Source organism: Epinephelus fuscoguttatus, linkage group LG6, assembly GCF_011397635.1.
Source record: "Epinephelus fuscoguttatus linkage group LG6, E.fuscoguttatus.final_Chr_v1".
Taxonomy (NCBI): domain Eukaryota; kingdom Metazoa; phylum Chordata; class Actinopteri; order Perciformes; family Serranidae; genus Epinephelus; species Epinephelus fuscoguttatus.
Window position 1 is genome coordinate 28,574,217 of NC_064757.1, and position 17,352 is coordinate 28,591,568.

The 17,352-nt window shown below is 40.8% G+C and overlaps 1 protein-coding gene across 1 annotated transcript in view; it reads left to right on the forward strand.

Moving 5' to 3' along the window:
* ipo11 (importin 11) overlaps positions 1 to 17,352 on the forward strand; it is a 187,434-nt gene that overhangs the window by 26,529 nt on the left and 143,553 nt on the right. The window contains exons 6-8 of the mRNA XM_049578323.1: positions 5,253 to 5,385; positions 5,725 to 5,783; positions 13,505 to 13,553. Coding sequence (XP_049434280.1) covers positions 5,253 to 5,385; positions 5,725 to 5,783; positions 13,505 to 13,553 — 241 coding nt within the window. The remainder of the gene's footprint in view (positions 1 to 5,252; positions 5,386 to 5,724; positions 5,784 to 13,504; positions 13,554 to 17,352) is intronic.

Here is a 17,352-nt window from a genome sequence, read left to right on the forward strand (position 1 = left end):
TAGACTCTTGTTGCCACCAAACAGGATGATAGTAGAGTCTCAATTGTACAGTTTAACTGTGGATGATATTGCCTCGAGCATTAGCATGGAAGACAAGACGACATATCAGAATGAATTTGAAAGTCAGGGACATGCATATCAAAGTGGATCTCAGCACAGGGTGAGTCAAACCTCATCCCAGCAGGCTGGTTGATATGAGATGCTGTCATTCATCCAGTGCATATATGGTATGTCTGGTCTTTCCCAGAGGCCTTTGGCAGCCAGGTGCATGGCAATATGCAAACAATCACTTTACTAACTTTACCAACACAGAAACACACTTTAAACCACATTGAGAGAGATCCAGCAATAGAATATGTATTTTTCTGAAACCAGAATAATATCAATACTTTCACAAACACTCTCAGTCTTCAAAAATGTTTGTGCCTTTGACTTGATTTTATTTTTGCCCTCAGAATGTTATATTTGTCTCTTGGCGCAGCATGTTGTATTTATGAATCATCAACCCAGACCTCCAAGTTTTTTTTCTGTTCTCCTTACTCCCATATAAAATACGTGGCGTACATGAGACGGCATTCTTTCAACAAAGTTTTTGCCGAATGTTTTCTCTAAAAAAAAAAAAAAAGGCGATACTTAATTAAATGCAAATAGCCTTTATTATGAAAAAGAATTAAGAGTAATTAAAAAAAAAGTTTCACGGGAACATTTTAGCTCACATTAATGGGATCCTCAATTCATTTTCCATAACCGCTTATCCTGTGGGGGATTGCAGGGGGGCTGGAGCCCATCCCAGCTGACACTGGGAGAGAGAGGTTGCCAGACTATCACAGGGCTGACACATAGAGACAGACAACCATTAACACTCACATTCACACCTACGGGCAATAAGAGTCACCAATTAACCTGCATGTCTTTGGACTGTGGGAGGAAGCCAGAGTACCTGGAGAAAACCCACGCTGTCACGGGAAGAAAGCAAACTCCACACAGAAGGGATCCCCCACCCTTGGTTCGATTCGGGAACCCTCTCGCTGTGAGGTGACACTGCTAACCACTGCACTGTTAATGGTATACTTAACAGAAATTGTTGGTTATTGTCTGCAAACAGTAAACACAATATTCAAACTTGGCCTGTCAGTCAACGCCACAAGAAGCGCACGTACACTGCAGGCTACTATTGTAGGATTGTTACATTTGTTGTGATAGAAAAGCCGATACTTTCGCAAGCTAACTAAGCTAACTGCCAGCACCTACCTGTCTGACAGAGAAGCTCTTCATCCTCTTCTTCAGTGCTTGCCAGCAGGTAAAAGCCAAGCTCACATTCACGCTGATTTTGGAACAAGTTTTTTCCCGTTGGTGTTTTTGCCTAGCTGGATTTGCATTTTTAGTGCTGTTTCCACCATTTTCGTAGCTTACAGTCTTGGACCTGGTTGCTACCTTTTTTTTAAAGTCCCGATCTCACCTGTGTGCTCTTTTGGGCTGGGAGCAACACCCACTGCCCTACAGTTGCAGCCCAGAGACGTCCTGAAGATGGCAGAGTAAGAGAAAAAAAGGAAATCCAGGCAGAAGGCAGAGTGTCTGCAAATAAATACACTGCCACACACTTCTAGTGGGCTATAAGTGATGACTAAGAGGGACTACTTCTGTTTGAGCCCACATACATCATTTTTTAGGAAAATTCTTCATAGCATGCCTTTAAAACCTTGTCGGGTAGCCGAAAGACACTGCACTGTTGAAAAGACACTGACACTGTGTTGCAGCTGTTTGCTTTTTGTGACTCTGAAACAAGCAGTTAAGCTAAAAGAGGAATGGGGAAGGTGATAACCAGCATCTGGCTTTGTTCTTTTTAGTAGTAATAGAGGGGCAATATTCCACTGGATGGGTTTTCATAAACAGATCAAGTCAAATGAAATGAGCTGCGCTTTTCTTGGATGGCTTTGGTTTACGAGTTCTTCCTCCTGGAATCAAGGATCAGCTTGCAGATGGAGGAAATTGTTTGCTTTTAGAGAAATTTTCCTCCCCGTTGTCTCTGTCTGTAGTGGTAGAAAGGAGCAGACACAGATACACACACATCTTGAAACTGTAGAGATTTCCAGAGAGACAGAGAGAGAGACACACACACGCATGCACCACATGGGTAGGAAAAATAATTGATTCTTAGATGCATCGGAATTCTCTCTTGAATGATTCAGCAACAATTCACAAATCTCATTAATTGGACTTCAGATGGTTCCCCACTCACTAGCAGACAGCTAAATAACCAACTGCTTTTCTCTGTGTGGCCGACTTCTTTAATGACACAACACTGGAGCCTTAATTGACACGGCTGGTTATCAGAAGAGTGGACTGAGGCTGTCAATCCACTTTACTAGGTGTAATGTTATGGAGACATAATCTGATGTCAGCACACTCCAGCAGATTGTGGCAAAGGTGTGGCAAGCTGTGCCTGCAGTTCTTGTTGTGCTGTGTCATAATACTTTTCAGTGCAGTGTGGCCACCTGGGGCCTTGATGGGAATCGTAGTCTGGCTCAGAACCCCAAAAAAAAAAAAAAACAGCTGTTGTGTGATTGTTTTATGCTCACTAGCAAACAGAAGGTGCCATTGGAAACAGCTGCTAACTTAAAACTTATAATAAATACTTGGCTGCTTGTTGCACATATGGAAGTATATCATAGGGCTTGTTGTTGGGTTCAGTGGTACACTGCATGGGATATCTGCTCAGTGCCATGTCATGTTTTAAGCTAGAATTTCCAAAAGTCTGAGGCAAGTAGCACTGTTGTTAGTTCGTCTTTTAAATGTTAGCAGTGTTTAACTCAGTCTGTCTAAAATTGTTTGATTCATTTGGTGGAGGAGAAAGGATTACGTGTTACATCAGACAAATTTACTTGCACGATGCCCAGATATTCTATTTTTGGTACAAACATGTTTCTGAGTACAAAGACAAAATTCTGTTTTAAGAAACTTGTTGAATGATGATTGTAATTTGTCACATCACTTTCATTTCGCCATTGACTGACTGTAGCACTTGACAGTTGCATCACATGTTTATTTCTTTGGGCTACATACCATACAAATGCTGTGGCTCAGGAGGCATAACGGTGGTCTACCAATTGGAAGGCCAGTGGTCTGATCCCTCTGTGAGGGTGCGTGACTGTTTACCTGATGTGCAGGTGGCACCTTGTATGCTAGGCTTGGCCACCAGTGCATAAATGTGTGTGTGATGGATATGGTTGAATGGTGCTTGTTGTAAAGCACTTTGAGTGGAAAGTGCTGTATAATGCAGTCCATTTACCAGTTACCTTTATAAATCTGCCCATTGGTTTCTTGATTAATCATTTTGTCAGTAGAATGTCAGACAATATTGAGGCATACCCTGTGTATGAGTCCAAGGTGACGTCTTCAGATGTAGATTATCTGATCAACAGTCCAAAAATCCAAAGCTATTCAGTTTATAATCATGTATGACAAAGAAAAGCATCAAAGTTGCATGAATTATTTGGCTTTTTGGCTCAAAAAAATTACCGAAACAATAATCTGATGATCAAAATAGTTACAGTTTAATCTTCTGTGATCAACTTATTGATTAATTGACTCATTGTTGCAGCTCTAGTGTAAAGTCTATGAGGGTGATAGACTGGCAGTTTCTATTTGACATGAAGGATTAGAAAGGTGACAGCTAATGCAGAAATTTGATTTATGTCCATGTGGGGATGGTTGAGCATGAATGGTTGTCCGTCAGTCTGAGTTAGTCCTGTAGTAGTCTGGTGACCTGTCCAGGGTGTACCCCGCCTCTCGCCTAGTGGCAGCTGGAATAGGCTTTTTTGTATAGGAACTAGATTATATGATGTGAAAATACGTGGGGACTCTTCGAAGCAGCAAATGTCTGCTGTTGGATAACCATTAATTTACTTGTTTACTGTCTGTTTATGAAAACACATTAGTTCCAGCTGTGTAGTTCCTACTTGATGCATGTCTACAAACTATACTACTATACTACACATACTATACTATATATACACATTTCAAAAAGTCACACAGAGGGCCATTTAAATAAGTCTGCAAGCCACATTTGGCCCTGAGCCGGACATACCTGCCCGAGGAATTCCCAAAGCAGTTGAAAAATCCATGCATAATTTGTATGTATGTTTAGTTGAGCAGTCAGACCCACCTTTGGCCATGTAAAATATAGGTGAAACTATCTTCCATCCCATAGAAAACAGAACACTCAGTATGAGGAAGTCATGAGCCGAATTCGAGATTGCCTTCTAAACTTGATTCATCACTTTTATGGTCCATGCATTGGATTAGTCTGGTATCTGAGGAAGGGAAAGTGCCAAGCTCTTGAGAAATCTCTCCAAAGAAGAAACTTGCCAGCCTTGCAGTTTCCTGTAAAGAATCTATCAAAGCCGATGCTGTGCTGTCAAAGTAGGGATTTCTCTTTCAGTAGGCATACGTCACCAACATCACCACTGGCTCTCAGAGTTTCCCCCGGACTCTTCAGCATTACCCACAACACACAGTTTTACTGCCAATAAGTTGTACACCTCCTTTCTTTGAGATGTAGTGTTATTCACAGACTAATTTCCATGCGGGTGGATGCTCTAATCAAGCAGCAGAAAGGTCCCTAAACATCACATCTGACATTGTAAGAATATCTGAGAGTGTAGTTTTCCTTCCTGTGAAATGCTTGAATATTGAGACTGTATGTTTGAGTAGTTCCTGAGATGTACTGTTTACCTTTTCTCTGTTCTGTTTGTTCTTTTTATGAAAACACCGACCAAAGCATAATCCAAAGCTCATTACTGTGCCATGGCAGATTTATTATATTGACTGAGCTGCAGGGCTAGACTATACACTACACAGCTGATGAGACTAAGAGTACTTTTGTCTACCTTTTGATGATCTTGTTTTGCCTCTAACAGGAGAATGCCTTCATGGACGAAAATGTAATTGGTTTGGGCCCAAATAATGTTATGGCAGTGACTGTAATAGGAAGTTCATTTAGAGCTAAATTAGACCTGTGACTCAGATGTCCCTCTTTGTTTGTTCTGTGTGAGCGTATGATGTGGAAGTGCTTTAGTAGGTCTGTGACGTTGAGGTACAGTTTCAAGCATGTAACTCTGGGGTGCAGATACATTTTTGGTTTATTTCACGTGTTCACCAGAATGACCTCAAATGCCTGTTGTTGAATGTCATCACTGATCCAGACTAATTTAATGTGTGATTGACTGTGCTGTTTATGTGTTTGTTGGCAGCTGGCGTCGGGCATCTACAGCTTCGCGTGCTCCCTGTGGAGCCACCACACCGACTGCTTCCTCCAGCAGATCTATGCCAGAGATGAGGCTGCAGCGCTCAGCTCACTGGAGAGGACGCTGCTCTCTCTTAAAGGTAGCAACATTTGCACACATGCAAACTCACTCATGCTCGTTACACACGTGACACAATTGCATTCTCATGCAACGAGGTGCAGTGATACAAAATAGTAAATCAAGGCCTTAAAGGAACAGTTCTCCTCCAATGTATTTTTGATTTTGTCTCATTGAGTTACTGGCTGCAAATAATATTACATTCTTCAAGTGATTCCAGCTGTTGACAAACACTTGATAAAGCAGACAAGTTGTGAAGCTCTGGCAACATTCATTGTGAAACATCAATTCACTGGAGGTTGATTTTCAACTTGCAGCACTCCTGCATGCTGATCTTTTTTTTTCTCTCTGCCCCTCTCAGTGCTTCGCAAGTTGACAGTCTTCGGATTTCAAGAGCCACAACAGAATATGGAAGTGATGGTGAGTCTAAAGTTATTTCAGCTGTGGCTGCTAAGAACCTCTCATGTTTTTGAAAAGCTGATATCTTCGCTGTTGGTGTTTTGAGTTGGAAATGACTCCAATCACCATGTGCAGGATGTGGATGGCCGTGAAGATTGAAAGTGCCTTGAGCCTGGTCTCAGTTCAAAGAGTCGAGACTTCTGTATGAGCTCTTCTCCCACTCTCGGTGGGGAAAAAAAGTCCAACTCCATGAAACTGTTAATTCAATTTAGCCCAAATCTCTCTGGTTGTTTAAAAAAATTCTTCAGCGTGTATCTGAATAGAGTTTTGGTTCCCCCATGGCTTAGAGTTAATGGAATCATTTGCACAAAATGTCCCAGCCCTATGAACTCCAGCTGCGGATTCTGGCTACTTCCTTTGTTGTCAGTCGAGGTTTGGTGAAAGAATAGCAGTTATAGAGAACAATACCCTAAAAATTATTATACTGAAAGTTTCAAGGACTTTATAAAAAGTACTCTTTATTACTTATTTAATCAAATTAAAAGAAATAAACCAATGGATTGCACTTGATTTATTCATTTTGTATAATACCTAACTTTTGTGGATTATAACATATTGGGGTATGCAATTAATCAGCAGATGCTCCGGTTCAAAATGAGACCAAACTTTCTTGTGAATGCCAGTTTTTGAGCCATGATGAAGGCAAAAATGTGACCTGCAACAGACTTAGTAAGGCTTGTTGCTTTCAGTCAAGCCAATTTCTGGAAAACTTGTGGCAGAGACCGGCACGGGTCCCTTTATGAAAACCCATACCCACCCATTCCCGTAAAGCTCAGTACCAGAACCGACCCGTTACCAGTCATTATGTCCAAGTCAAAGCTTCACCTGCTCACACCTGTTATTTAATGTCCTGCAACATCAATGTCCTGTGATTAAACACACACGGGCTACAGTCTCTCACATGAAGCTGGGCCCTCCATTTTTGAGTTAAAAATACAGCGGAGGAAAAGTCTCTTTCGCTGGCTGCGCTCGATGCCAGGATAGTGAAAACATTTTGTGCAGTCGCTGCCAGGTTAGGAAACATTTAGCATGCTCCTTCCACCACCATAAAAACTCAAAAGGATCCTCCATGGGGGTCTTGAACTCGATGTAAGCTGCCACCTCATCCCTAAGCTTTAAAGTTTCATCCCTGGAGTCCTCCACGTCGGTGACGAATGTGACAACGGGGTCAAAGGTTCAACTTGTGTCACTGACTTTCAAAATGAAAAGAATTGCGGCTTGATGATAGTGATTGGCATGTCAAAATATTTCACATATCCTGCATGTCTTTTTCATTTGTTTTATTCTGAAAATAAAATATTTTTGTTCTCACCCGCTGCCACGTGCCCATGAATTTATATATATACATACACACAGCTTTTTGCAGGTAACAGGTTGGGTCTGCATTTCTGGGTCCTTCACGCCTGGACAGGATTCTGACTCTCAGCCCCTACCAGCTGGTTTAAAGAAGTGAGGAGTCAGCACTTGATGACTGCACAAAACTGTCATAAAACTTTTTTTTAATGATTTGTGAACCATCACAACCACAAGAGGTCCTGAAGCATGCAGTCATAAAAATGCTCACAAAATATTAGGCTGATTGGTCCAGTAGATTGCGAGATTAGCCGAGGACAGACAGGAAGACGCACAAAAGACCAAACGTATGATCCTCCTCAGGCTTACGCCTCTCTGAGATAATAATTGATAAATGAAAAGAAGTGTTAATTCCAAAGAGACATCAAAATATGTATTTTTTTGGGCTCAAGCAACCTTGATATTCACTATATATGCGGACATCGAAGGTCAGCATGTCATTAATATTAGGAGCCTGCTCAGTGAGTTGCTGCTGTGTTGCACCCTCTGTCTCTCTGTCCTTGTCTCTCCATTGTAATGTTTCAATATTTTTTTCTTTGATTGGTTTATTTGTTTGTGTCTTTGTTGTCATCTGGGAGATGGAAGGGACATTTCATGACAGAAGCAATTTTGTTTACTGTGCTCCATTATTCGACTAATGAGACAACTTTTAGCTTGCAGGCTGAAGGTTGTATAATGGTGGAAATAGTCACATTAAAATGTCATTTGCCCTGAGCTGTCCCTGGTTATTCCAGCTCAGTGAGCAGAAGAAATGGTTTGGATTTAATATTTCATGTGTAGATGTTTATGCCGTTATTATCTCAGACTCACTACTTCCTACTTTGGCTTGTCGATACCAATTTTCATTTATTTCATTTATTTAGCTGATGGTGTGTCAACAGAAGTATGATCACTGTGAACCAAGATCCCTTAACAACATTCAGGTCATGGTCACGCATCGCACTGTTTTAAAATCAAATGATGCTCCCATACACTCAAAATTGTACATGGCTTATTGATGCTTCACTTGGTTGTTTGACCTTCACCGTGCATCGTTCGACACTTGAAGGCTGTTTTATAATTCCTCTGCAGAAGTAAGCCGTGCTCACCTTAACTCTGAATTTAACTTGTGTGTTTGCTTAGGATTTTGTGACATCACAGCTAGTATATAAGCCAGTTATGGTCACTATGCAACTCACACTTGAATGTAATTTTAATAAGTTTGCAAGCAGATGACCACATAAAGAAATCCATCACAAGCTGACATCAGTTGGTCTTAAAAGTAGTAAAAAAATGTTGGAAACTGAGTATTCACAACGGTCTGACGCCTGAGGTTTTTGCTCACAGGGATTACTTTTGCATATGCTGACCTCACTATTTGAAACTGTGGCCACATTTAATATGAACATCTGACAGTGTAATATTATATATAGGACAGAAAATTAAGGAAAAGCATAATAGGTCCCCTTGAAAGATGCCTGCGAGGCATCTTAAAGACTTATTTCACTGCTTATATCAGCAGGTGGTGTAATCTTGTGGCTGTCTCTCGTCTCTTTGGCTGCTGTATGGAAACAAATAAGCAACACCACGGGTCCAGTTGCTCGCCTATCTCAGACTGATGTCACAGTTTACTGAACTTCAGTTGTTTTTCTTATTTTCCTCCTGACACTCATTGTTGCTGCTGTTGCCTGAGTACATCTCTGCACAAAGTGAAGTCCTATAGCCTCAGGATAAGCATGGTTTTTGCTGTGGGGGAAAGATGTTTATAACAAGAGGTGTTTTTCACTCCATTGGCAACGCTTGGAGTGAATCCATTTGCCTCCTCCCATTGAATAATCACACATTTTATTGGTATGTAATCATAAACAGTGTTCAGACTTCAACATGGATGTGTTTGGCATCAGCCTCCGTGATCTGGAACAAATTAAACTGAAAGAAAGTTAATTGTTGTTAATAGGAACAGGTGAGGTGAGTCAGAAAGGGATAATGTAATTTAGATTAATTGGATGCAATTACGGGTTTCGCTCAAATGAACCCTTTTCCTGAATAGGATTCATTGATTAATTCAGTTATTTCACTACACTGTCAGAGGGTGAGCTTTTTCAATCCGATAATGGGACTCCTCATCCAGATCCTTTTGACTGTTATTAACTACATCCTGAGATTTCTTTTCAGTTTACATGGTTTTGGACAGATGCTTTCCTTCAGCCGCTTTTCAAATATTTCCTGTGATGTTTAAAAGATGTGCCTGACTTATTGATTTGGTCATCAAGGTGTTGATGGCCAATCAGCTCTCATTTTTCTCTTCCTTTCATGATGTGTGTGATGCTGGGGAAACTATTAAATCGTATTACATTATTTAATTTTAAAATCTGTTTCAAGGTTATACATCTGAAAGGGAGTTCACTTAAGGGAAAAGAGTCTGCAGGTTTCCTACCGAAGAAGTAATTAAGCAACCTGCAGAGAACTGATTAAACCCATCTGAAAGAGTAACTATGTTTAACTAAGTCATGATGTGTAGCTCAGACGCCTGCAGCACAGCAGGCCTGAAATGTAACAGTGAATCTTGATAATAAGCCAGTGCCATATCTGCTAATTATGCATAATGTGCAATAGCAATCTTGCTGTGAATAGGCATGTGCTTTTGTTAACCATGCTCAACTCAATTTATGGCTCCTGAGCACTGATGCATTGTGGGAACCATGCTGAAAAATGGTTATTTAATGAAGCACATATATTTTCCATTGAATATGTATTCTAGGGTGAAATGACAAACAGTATAATTTCATAAGCTTTTACCATCTGTGGAGAAAAAACTTTTATGTAAACTAAAATCATGAAATGCAAAATAAAATAGTTTCATTTTTGAGTTATTAAAGTTATAACTAAAGCTGTAATTTACCTATGTTGGTGCCAGTTGTTTGATAGAAGCATACTTAGAATGCAACTTGTGTTAAGGGGTTACGTTGGTATTTTTCAACCTGGACCAAAACTTGCCCACTAGGCGGCCCACAGTCCACGCCTAGCTCCAAAGTTTGAGAATAGGTTGAGATTGTTTCGGTTCGGTTCAGAGACCTCTAATCATTCGCTTTACCAGATAAAACTGCGAGACTCTGAGCGCCAGCTATCCTGAGGGAAACTTCGGAGGGACCTAGCCACTAGATGGTTCAGTCTGTCTGTCTGTCGCCCCTATACCCAGGTTGGACAACAGATTTGCACGTCAGGACCGCTAACTGGCCTCCACCAGAGTTTCCTCTGGCTTCGCCCTGCCCAGGCATAGTTCACAATCTTTTGGGTCCTATGGTTCATGCTCCACCCCACCAACAGTGTGGGCGAGATGGGTTAGTGGCATCTGAGGATCCTTTTGTGCCTGAGTGACTAATGGAAACAACGATTTTTGAAATTGGTCCAATATTGAGCGAGGCTGCTGCAGCCGGTAGCATCAAAACAGGCTGCAGTGGAACCTCTTGTGGCGTATTTGCACCGTCAATTTAAAACCGTAATTTTGTCATTGTAAAAGGGACTTCATTCAGAGTCCACATACAAAGTCACAAAGACCACCTTGGTTTTTCTATCCACTGTCCAAACAGTCATCAGCTCTGATTAGATTGAAATAAACCCCTTGATTCACCCAGTTACATGTAAGAACATGTTGGCTCTGTACATGCTAACAATAATGTTTATTTAAATGGATTCTAGTGGGTTCGGCAGTGGCAATTTTAGGGCTGTCAGTGCAAGTGGTTACATTGCTGCCTGTATTGGCGCTGCTGGCTGCAGCCTACTTTCTCAATTATCGGGCCAATTTAAAAATTGTGCTTCCTAGAAGTCACTTAGACACAAAAACTGTGGGGGGAAAAAAGGACCAGGTTGAAAAACACTGCAGTTGGCCTTAAAGACCTAATGCAAATGAATGGGTAGATTGTTTTGTTCGTCTTTCCATAATGTTCTTTAGTGCACAAATACAGGCTACTAACAAGTTATACACTCTTACATAACAAGTGTCCACACTTCACTCTTGATTTGAGCATTTTGGATAGATTGGGTTTATTTTCTAATCACCAGAGTGGCAACACCGCTGAAGGAACAGCAGTGAGTTGGAAAAAACTGACACTAAGAATGAAGAGCGCTGTCAGTTTTCACACAGGCTGCCACCGTGAGGAATTTTAAAGCATATTTTTCAGCTGAATGACTGTTTATTTCCTTCGCTTCATTGTCAAACAAGCACTACAGGAGGCTTGAAGAGACAGCTCAGTTGATCAGAAACAGAAACATTTTTAACAGATGTATGCTTTTGCTTCTCAGTATGTGGGTTTGTAAGATGAGTTAACAAGCATCTTCGTGCCACTTGCAAAGTAAATACAGATTTAGAGAGGCACATTCAGTTAAGCTTTGGTAATAATCAATCCACCTCAACATTCTATACCTAGAGTAAGTCTGGGCATTGATCTGTCACGATAATTACATTAGACCTATCGTACGAAATACACGACCTTGATCTTTTTGCCAGTTGTGTTTACGCGCGTACTTGTTATCATAAGAATCTTACTGTCATTTAAGACAACATGATGCCAGAAAAAACAGCAGGGTTTTCCTGACCATTACAAGACAGTAACTCGTACTTTTATCCAACCCCCACCTACTTGCTCAGGCCCAAAGAAAAATAGAACGAAACATATCGTACCGGTTGCCTACAGCTGCACTTTTGGAGTAAACAGGCACAGCTCTGATTGTCGTTAACTTGCCAGCTCCTGGAAGTCTGTTGTTTGTAGTTAAATACGCCAACAACTTCATCCTACACTCCGCAAATCCACCGTTAACCGCCCCACTCCTCGGCTGTCCAACCCTGCGAGCAGATTGTGGCACACTGGCCGGATTATGAAGGTGACTGCGGTGTTCCCAGAGCTTCGTTGGTTTTGTTTTTGTTGGCCAGCTGTTGTATTAAATCTCCTGAGTAATTTCTGAATATTCTTAAGAAATAAAAGTTCATTGCTCATTGAAAGGGTGTACTTGTTTTGCTTTTATGTCATTATATCAGTTGCATGGAAAACATAGATTTATTTTATTTATTTATGTAGCCTTTATTTATCCAGGAAATGTCCCATAGAGATACAAGATCTCTTCTTCCAGGGAGTCCTGGCCAAGACAGCACACATAAGTTCCATACATAAAACAATAGGACAACACACATAAGTTTCATACATAAAACAATAAAACATAGAACACAGATAGTTTATCCCAGGGTCGGAAATGAAATTTTTTTTGTCCAAGTGTCAGTGGAATCCAGAATCTACCAGCCGCTAAATATTTTGGGCTGGTGAGAGACACAAATGTAGCAGATTGCATATTTTTTCTTGCATGTTTTACCAGCATCTGTCTGCTGGCTGCAACTATTTCTGGGATAAAACATTGTCCAACAAAAGTCATGAGTCATCAGGCCTATCCGTGCACTTAAAGTTGATCAAATTGTTCATCATAACTTGCTACCAACTGTTTTTCCTTTAGATCCTTTTTTAGATTGAACTTGGTCGTTGTGTTGATACTCTCATCTCCCCTTACAAACTACTTGTCCCATCACTGCTGACATGCCCATTTGATGCCAGCCACACTCTGTCTGTCTCAATTTCCCATCTTTTTCTCACCATCTCAATCCATTTTGCTGACATTCATTTACCTTGCTTGTGTACTCATCCCCGGCAGAGCCATGAGCCTCGCATCTCTTCCTGTTTAGTTGTCAAACCTTTTTCATCATGACTTATTTAGCTGAAAACTTCCATTTTTCACTCCCTTTCGAGTCAGTCATTTCTAATTTCCTGCATGCTGTATGTAAGTATAGATACAGTATATATTTTTCTCCACCTTTTATTTTACTTACCTCACCTCTTCCTCTTTTCCCACTATTACCTTAACCAGTGCCTGCTGTATACGATGTTTCCCATCATCTCCCACCTGCTCCTTTGCGCTCTTCCTTCGCTAAACTCTGTTCGGAGCTCTACTTACAGGCTGGGCTGTGCTCGCTGGATGTGTGATTAATGGCACTGCTGTTGACCTCATGGCTGAACATTAACGCAGAGCTAAACCGTTTGCATCTCCATCTATCATCTGATTTCCCATGCTAAGCTGCACCAGGCTACAGAAAATTGATTCTCTTTCATACAGTGTAGCTGGCACTTTTATTTATACTCCAGAGTACAGAGTGTGCCCAAGCACACATACACACATACTAAAGTTATTCCCTTGTTAATGTATCTGCTTCTGAGTAATACTGATGAAGCAATCACTCGTGATTCAACTGCAGAAATGTCAAAGAGATTAAACTTTATCTCACCCTCTCTTCATCTCTTCCTTTTCAGGGTTTCCTGAATGCAGTGTTTGAGAGGCTAAAACAGTTCTTGGAATGCTGTGAGTACTTGTCTCTTTCTCTGTTCTCAATCTCTGATCCGAGGCTTCTCCCTTCAGTAAACAAACTCTGTTAATGGTGCTTGATCTAATGCATGCACCTATTTAAAAGTCTAGGTCTCATGATGGCATATTATAATGTAGGTGTCAAATTAAAAGTTCAGGTCGAGTCATCTTAAGGGGCTTAGATTTTAATCAGGAGTTTCACTTCTAAACCATTAGGAAACAGGGGATCTCTAAGTACAACTTATACCCTCTGTACTATTATTTAAATGTGTGAGTCTGACTCGAGGAATGAGGACCTTTGTTAAATCTTGAGAGAGCGGGTTGAAGACACCATGAAATGTGTCTTCCTGGAAAGTCTTTGATCGTGACCTCATTTTGCACTAGTAGATGTAACCATAAAATCTCAGCAATAAAACTGTCCAAAAGTGATTTAGTAATCTCACCCCTCTGTCCCTCCTAGCAGATGAAACATGTTTGTCTATCACTCTAATGCTCCATTGGTTTACATGTGAAAATGATTGTTTACTGTGTTGTGCTAAAACCCAACATTGTCCTTTAACAGGAAATGCTCCATATTAGCATGAACTCGAGTTTTTTTGTTATTTTTTTAATGTTTCTGTTAGTTTATACTCTGGTCCTGAAGGACTGATATTTAGTCTAAACTGTATTTTTTTTTTTACAGCTACTTCTGCTTTAGTGCGTAACTGAGATCAGTTTAGTCAATTGAATTTTCTTCAATGCTCCCACTCATTCACACGCTAGGTGTCTGGGTTGCCACTTCCTGTCTTATTAACTTCTGCTCTCTTCATTTGCACGCACACACACTCTCTCTCTGTCGTTATCTCACTCTTTCTTTAAACTAGTTCTTTAACTTTGTTTGCAATGTCAGTAAACATCACAAGAAATGTTCTCCCCTTGTCCTAAAATTGGTACTTGAGTCACCAGGCGTTCTCCTTAAAGCGTAAATGAAGCTTTACACAAGTCTAGGTAGCTTCTATGTTTGTATATGGACAATTAGTGAAGTTTAGCGCTATTAACTCTTAGTTCCCCTTTAAGGCCTTGACACATTGGGGGCCGTGACAAATCAACAACATGAAAATAAATATTTGCAAGTGAATATTTACAGGGTGCTGAGAAACACAGTCAATAGGTTTGCCATTATTGAAACCTTGTGACCTCTATTTCACAACGTCAGTTATGCACAAGGTGAGTGATTCATGCCTTTGCAGTGCTAAAGACAGAAAAATCAACCTTGTTCAGGAAAAAAAAAAGAAGTTTTTTGTTGCATAATATTCACGTCCTGTGTGAGTTTTATCCGCTGTGAGGGTCCAAGGACAGAGGGATGTTGCATGCTGTAAAGCCCTCTGAAGCAAATTGTTATTTGTGATATTGGACTTTGTTAATAAAATTGAATTGAACTGAATTGGAACTACTCATGACAAAAACTAGAGTTAAAAAAAACCCACATTAATATGTGAATTATTTGTGCTATAGCACCGCCCCCGATGTGTGAAGGCCTTTAGTTTCTGAACCATTAGAAGGTAATGCACCATGAGCACAGACTTTTTTGGCATCTGGAACTCTGTAACGGCAACAAAATTTTGTCCCTAGTTCACTGGTTCTCAAACTACTGTATGTGTACCCCTGGTGGTACGCAAGCTCTCTTCGGCATATGCAGAGGAATCTCCAAAATAAATCTGTATCAAAAAATTAAATAAATTAATTTTAAAAAACATATAATACAATCAAAATACTCAAAAGAATTCAGAATGAAAATACTTAAACTTTGAGATCACTGAAATGCAAATTAAGATAAATTTTACCTTTGTTCCGATATCAGCCTGCTACATAGTCATGTTTGTAAAGCGCACATATGTCTATGATTAGTTACGAGCTAAACTGTGAAAGCATTAGAATAGGGAATGGGCACAGTGACGTCACCTTGGACGTCGCCGCCATGTTGACGGCTACGGGCAGCAGTAAACAAACGCAGTAGTTGAGTTGCAACGAGTGGAGAAAGCGAGGGAAAAGATGTTAAGATGCCAGAAAGGAAAGGGAATTTACCGGGATACATTGAACCACGAAGCCAGGGACCAGTATATAGAGAAAATGAACGCTATAAATGGTTTGGACCTAGCCTTGGACCAAAACGTCTTGAAAACGAACCCCGTTTTTTGTTTGGGGGTTCCCGGTCTAGACCGATTCACGTCTCCATAAACGTTCAAATCAAACATGTAATGTACTCACCTCATAGGCACAGATGTTAGGAAGGTGTATGGGGGGTTGCCATGTGTTTGTATATCCATTATTGTTCAATAAACATGCATTTTTATCTTGGATGTAAGCCTCTTACTATCAATGTGCAATACACCTCTCAACCGCTATAGTGGCGCAGTAGAAAGCTTGTAGAAGGAAGAAGGGGTGAAGAAAATTTCAGACATCCGAGATAAAAATGCATGTTACTATTGCACACAATGTTTCTGTAAGATAATAATGACTTAGAATGTTGCAGGTCAGGCTGCATCCCAAGATGCAAAGCAAGAGCTTTGCTACAGTTGCCAGCTGCAGATAACAATCTGCAATTCCTGGCACCTGTTCCTTTTCCTTGAAGCGGGGGTCAATGACTGTGCTAAGGACACTGGCCTAATCTGTGTTTGACACTTCTCATCTCTTTTAAGTTTACGTGACCAGTCTACTGCTGAAAAAGAGAAACAGAACATCATTGGATGTTGATAACCATGGCAACGATTGAAGCTTCTAAGCATTTGGGGCAGCCCTAGATGACAGTGAACTGAGCGCAATTGTTTATGGCTACTTGAGAGGCGGCAGTGGAGTCTTCACAGCATCTGCTAGCAGCAAATGGTGCAAAAGAGTAACGACTTGAGTTACCTAAATGAATAACCTTCTTATGAACCTGCCCTTTGTATGAACTGTCTGTAGCTGAAAAGGGTAGGCCTATGCTGCTGTATTTTAGCGTCAGCCATAATTGTGGTGCCTGTAGAGTCTAATACTTTCTGAGGCTCTGCCAGGTGTGAAAAGTTTGAGAACCACTGCTGTAGTAAAAATGCTTTAGTTCTTATAAAGGTTCTTTGTCCTTTGGCAAACTTAACGGGATGCGAACACGCATTGAGTGACATGTTTTGTGTGGTAGCTACCCAGCTCAGTGACAGCTAGCTGATTTAGCTGACTTCCACCACCTAATTTCACTATCAACAGCCATTTCTTCTTTTCCATGAAAGTTTGTCATGACAACACCCAGCAAGTGAGAGATAAATCTCAGACACAACTCAACGAGCTGCCATAGCAGCAGATGTTCGCAAAAATATCATTTGAGATATCAGCCATAGCTATCACTTCTAATATTTACTCCGCTGATGGCAGTGGAGACAGGGTCAGGGTCCTGTTGGTATTTGGGCCTGGCAGATAGGGGAAACAGCAAGGCAGCTCACAGCCGGGCCGGGGAGAAATATCAGCTCTGCACAGACTGATAAGGTCAGCTATATAAACTGGTGTTTTTGGGGCAGTCTTTGTGGTCCGTTCAGATGTCTGGCTCTCCCTGTTAGATGTTTGTCCTCCAACTGAGGTCACCTATCCATTTCTGTCAGTCACCACACTGTTGAAAACTTTTTTTCAACATTAAATATCTTTCAGATAAAGAAAAAGAAGACAGAAAATAAAGAGAGCACTGAGACTAATGGCTATTCAGTGTTCCTGTTTCTTTCTATAGATTTTATTAGCTGTTTCTTCGGTTCAGATGTATGACCTCAGGGACTTTGATGACTTTACACAACATCTG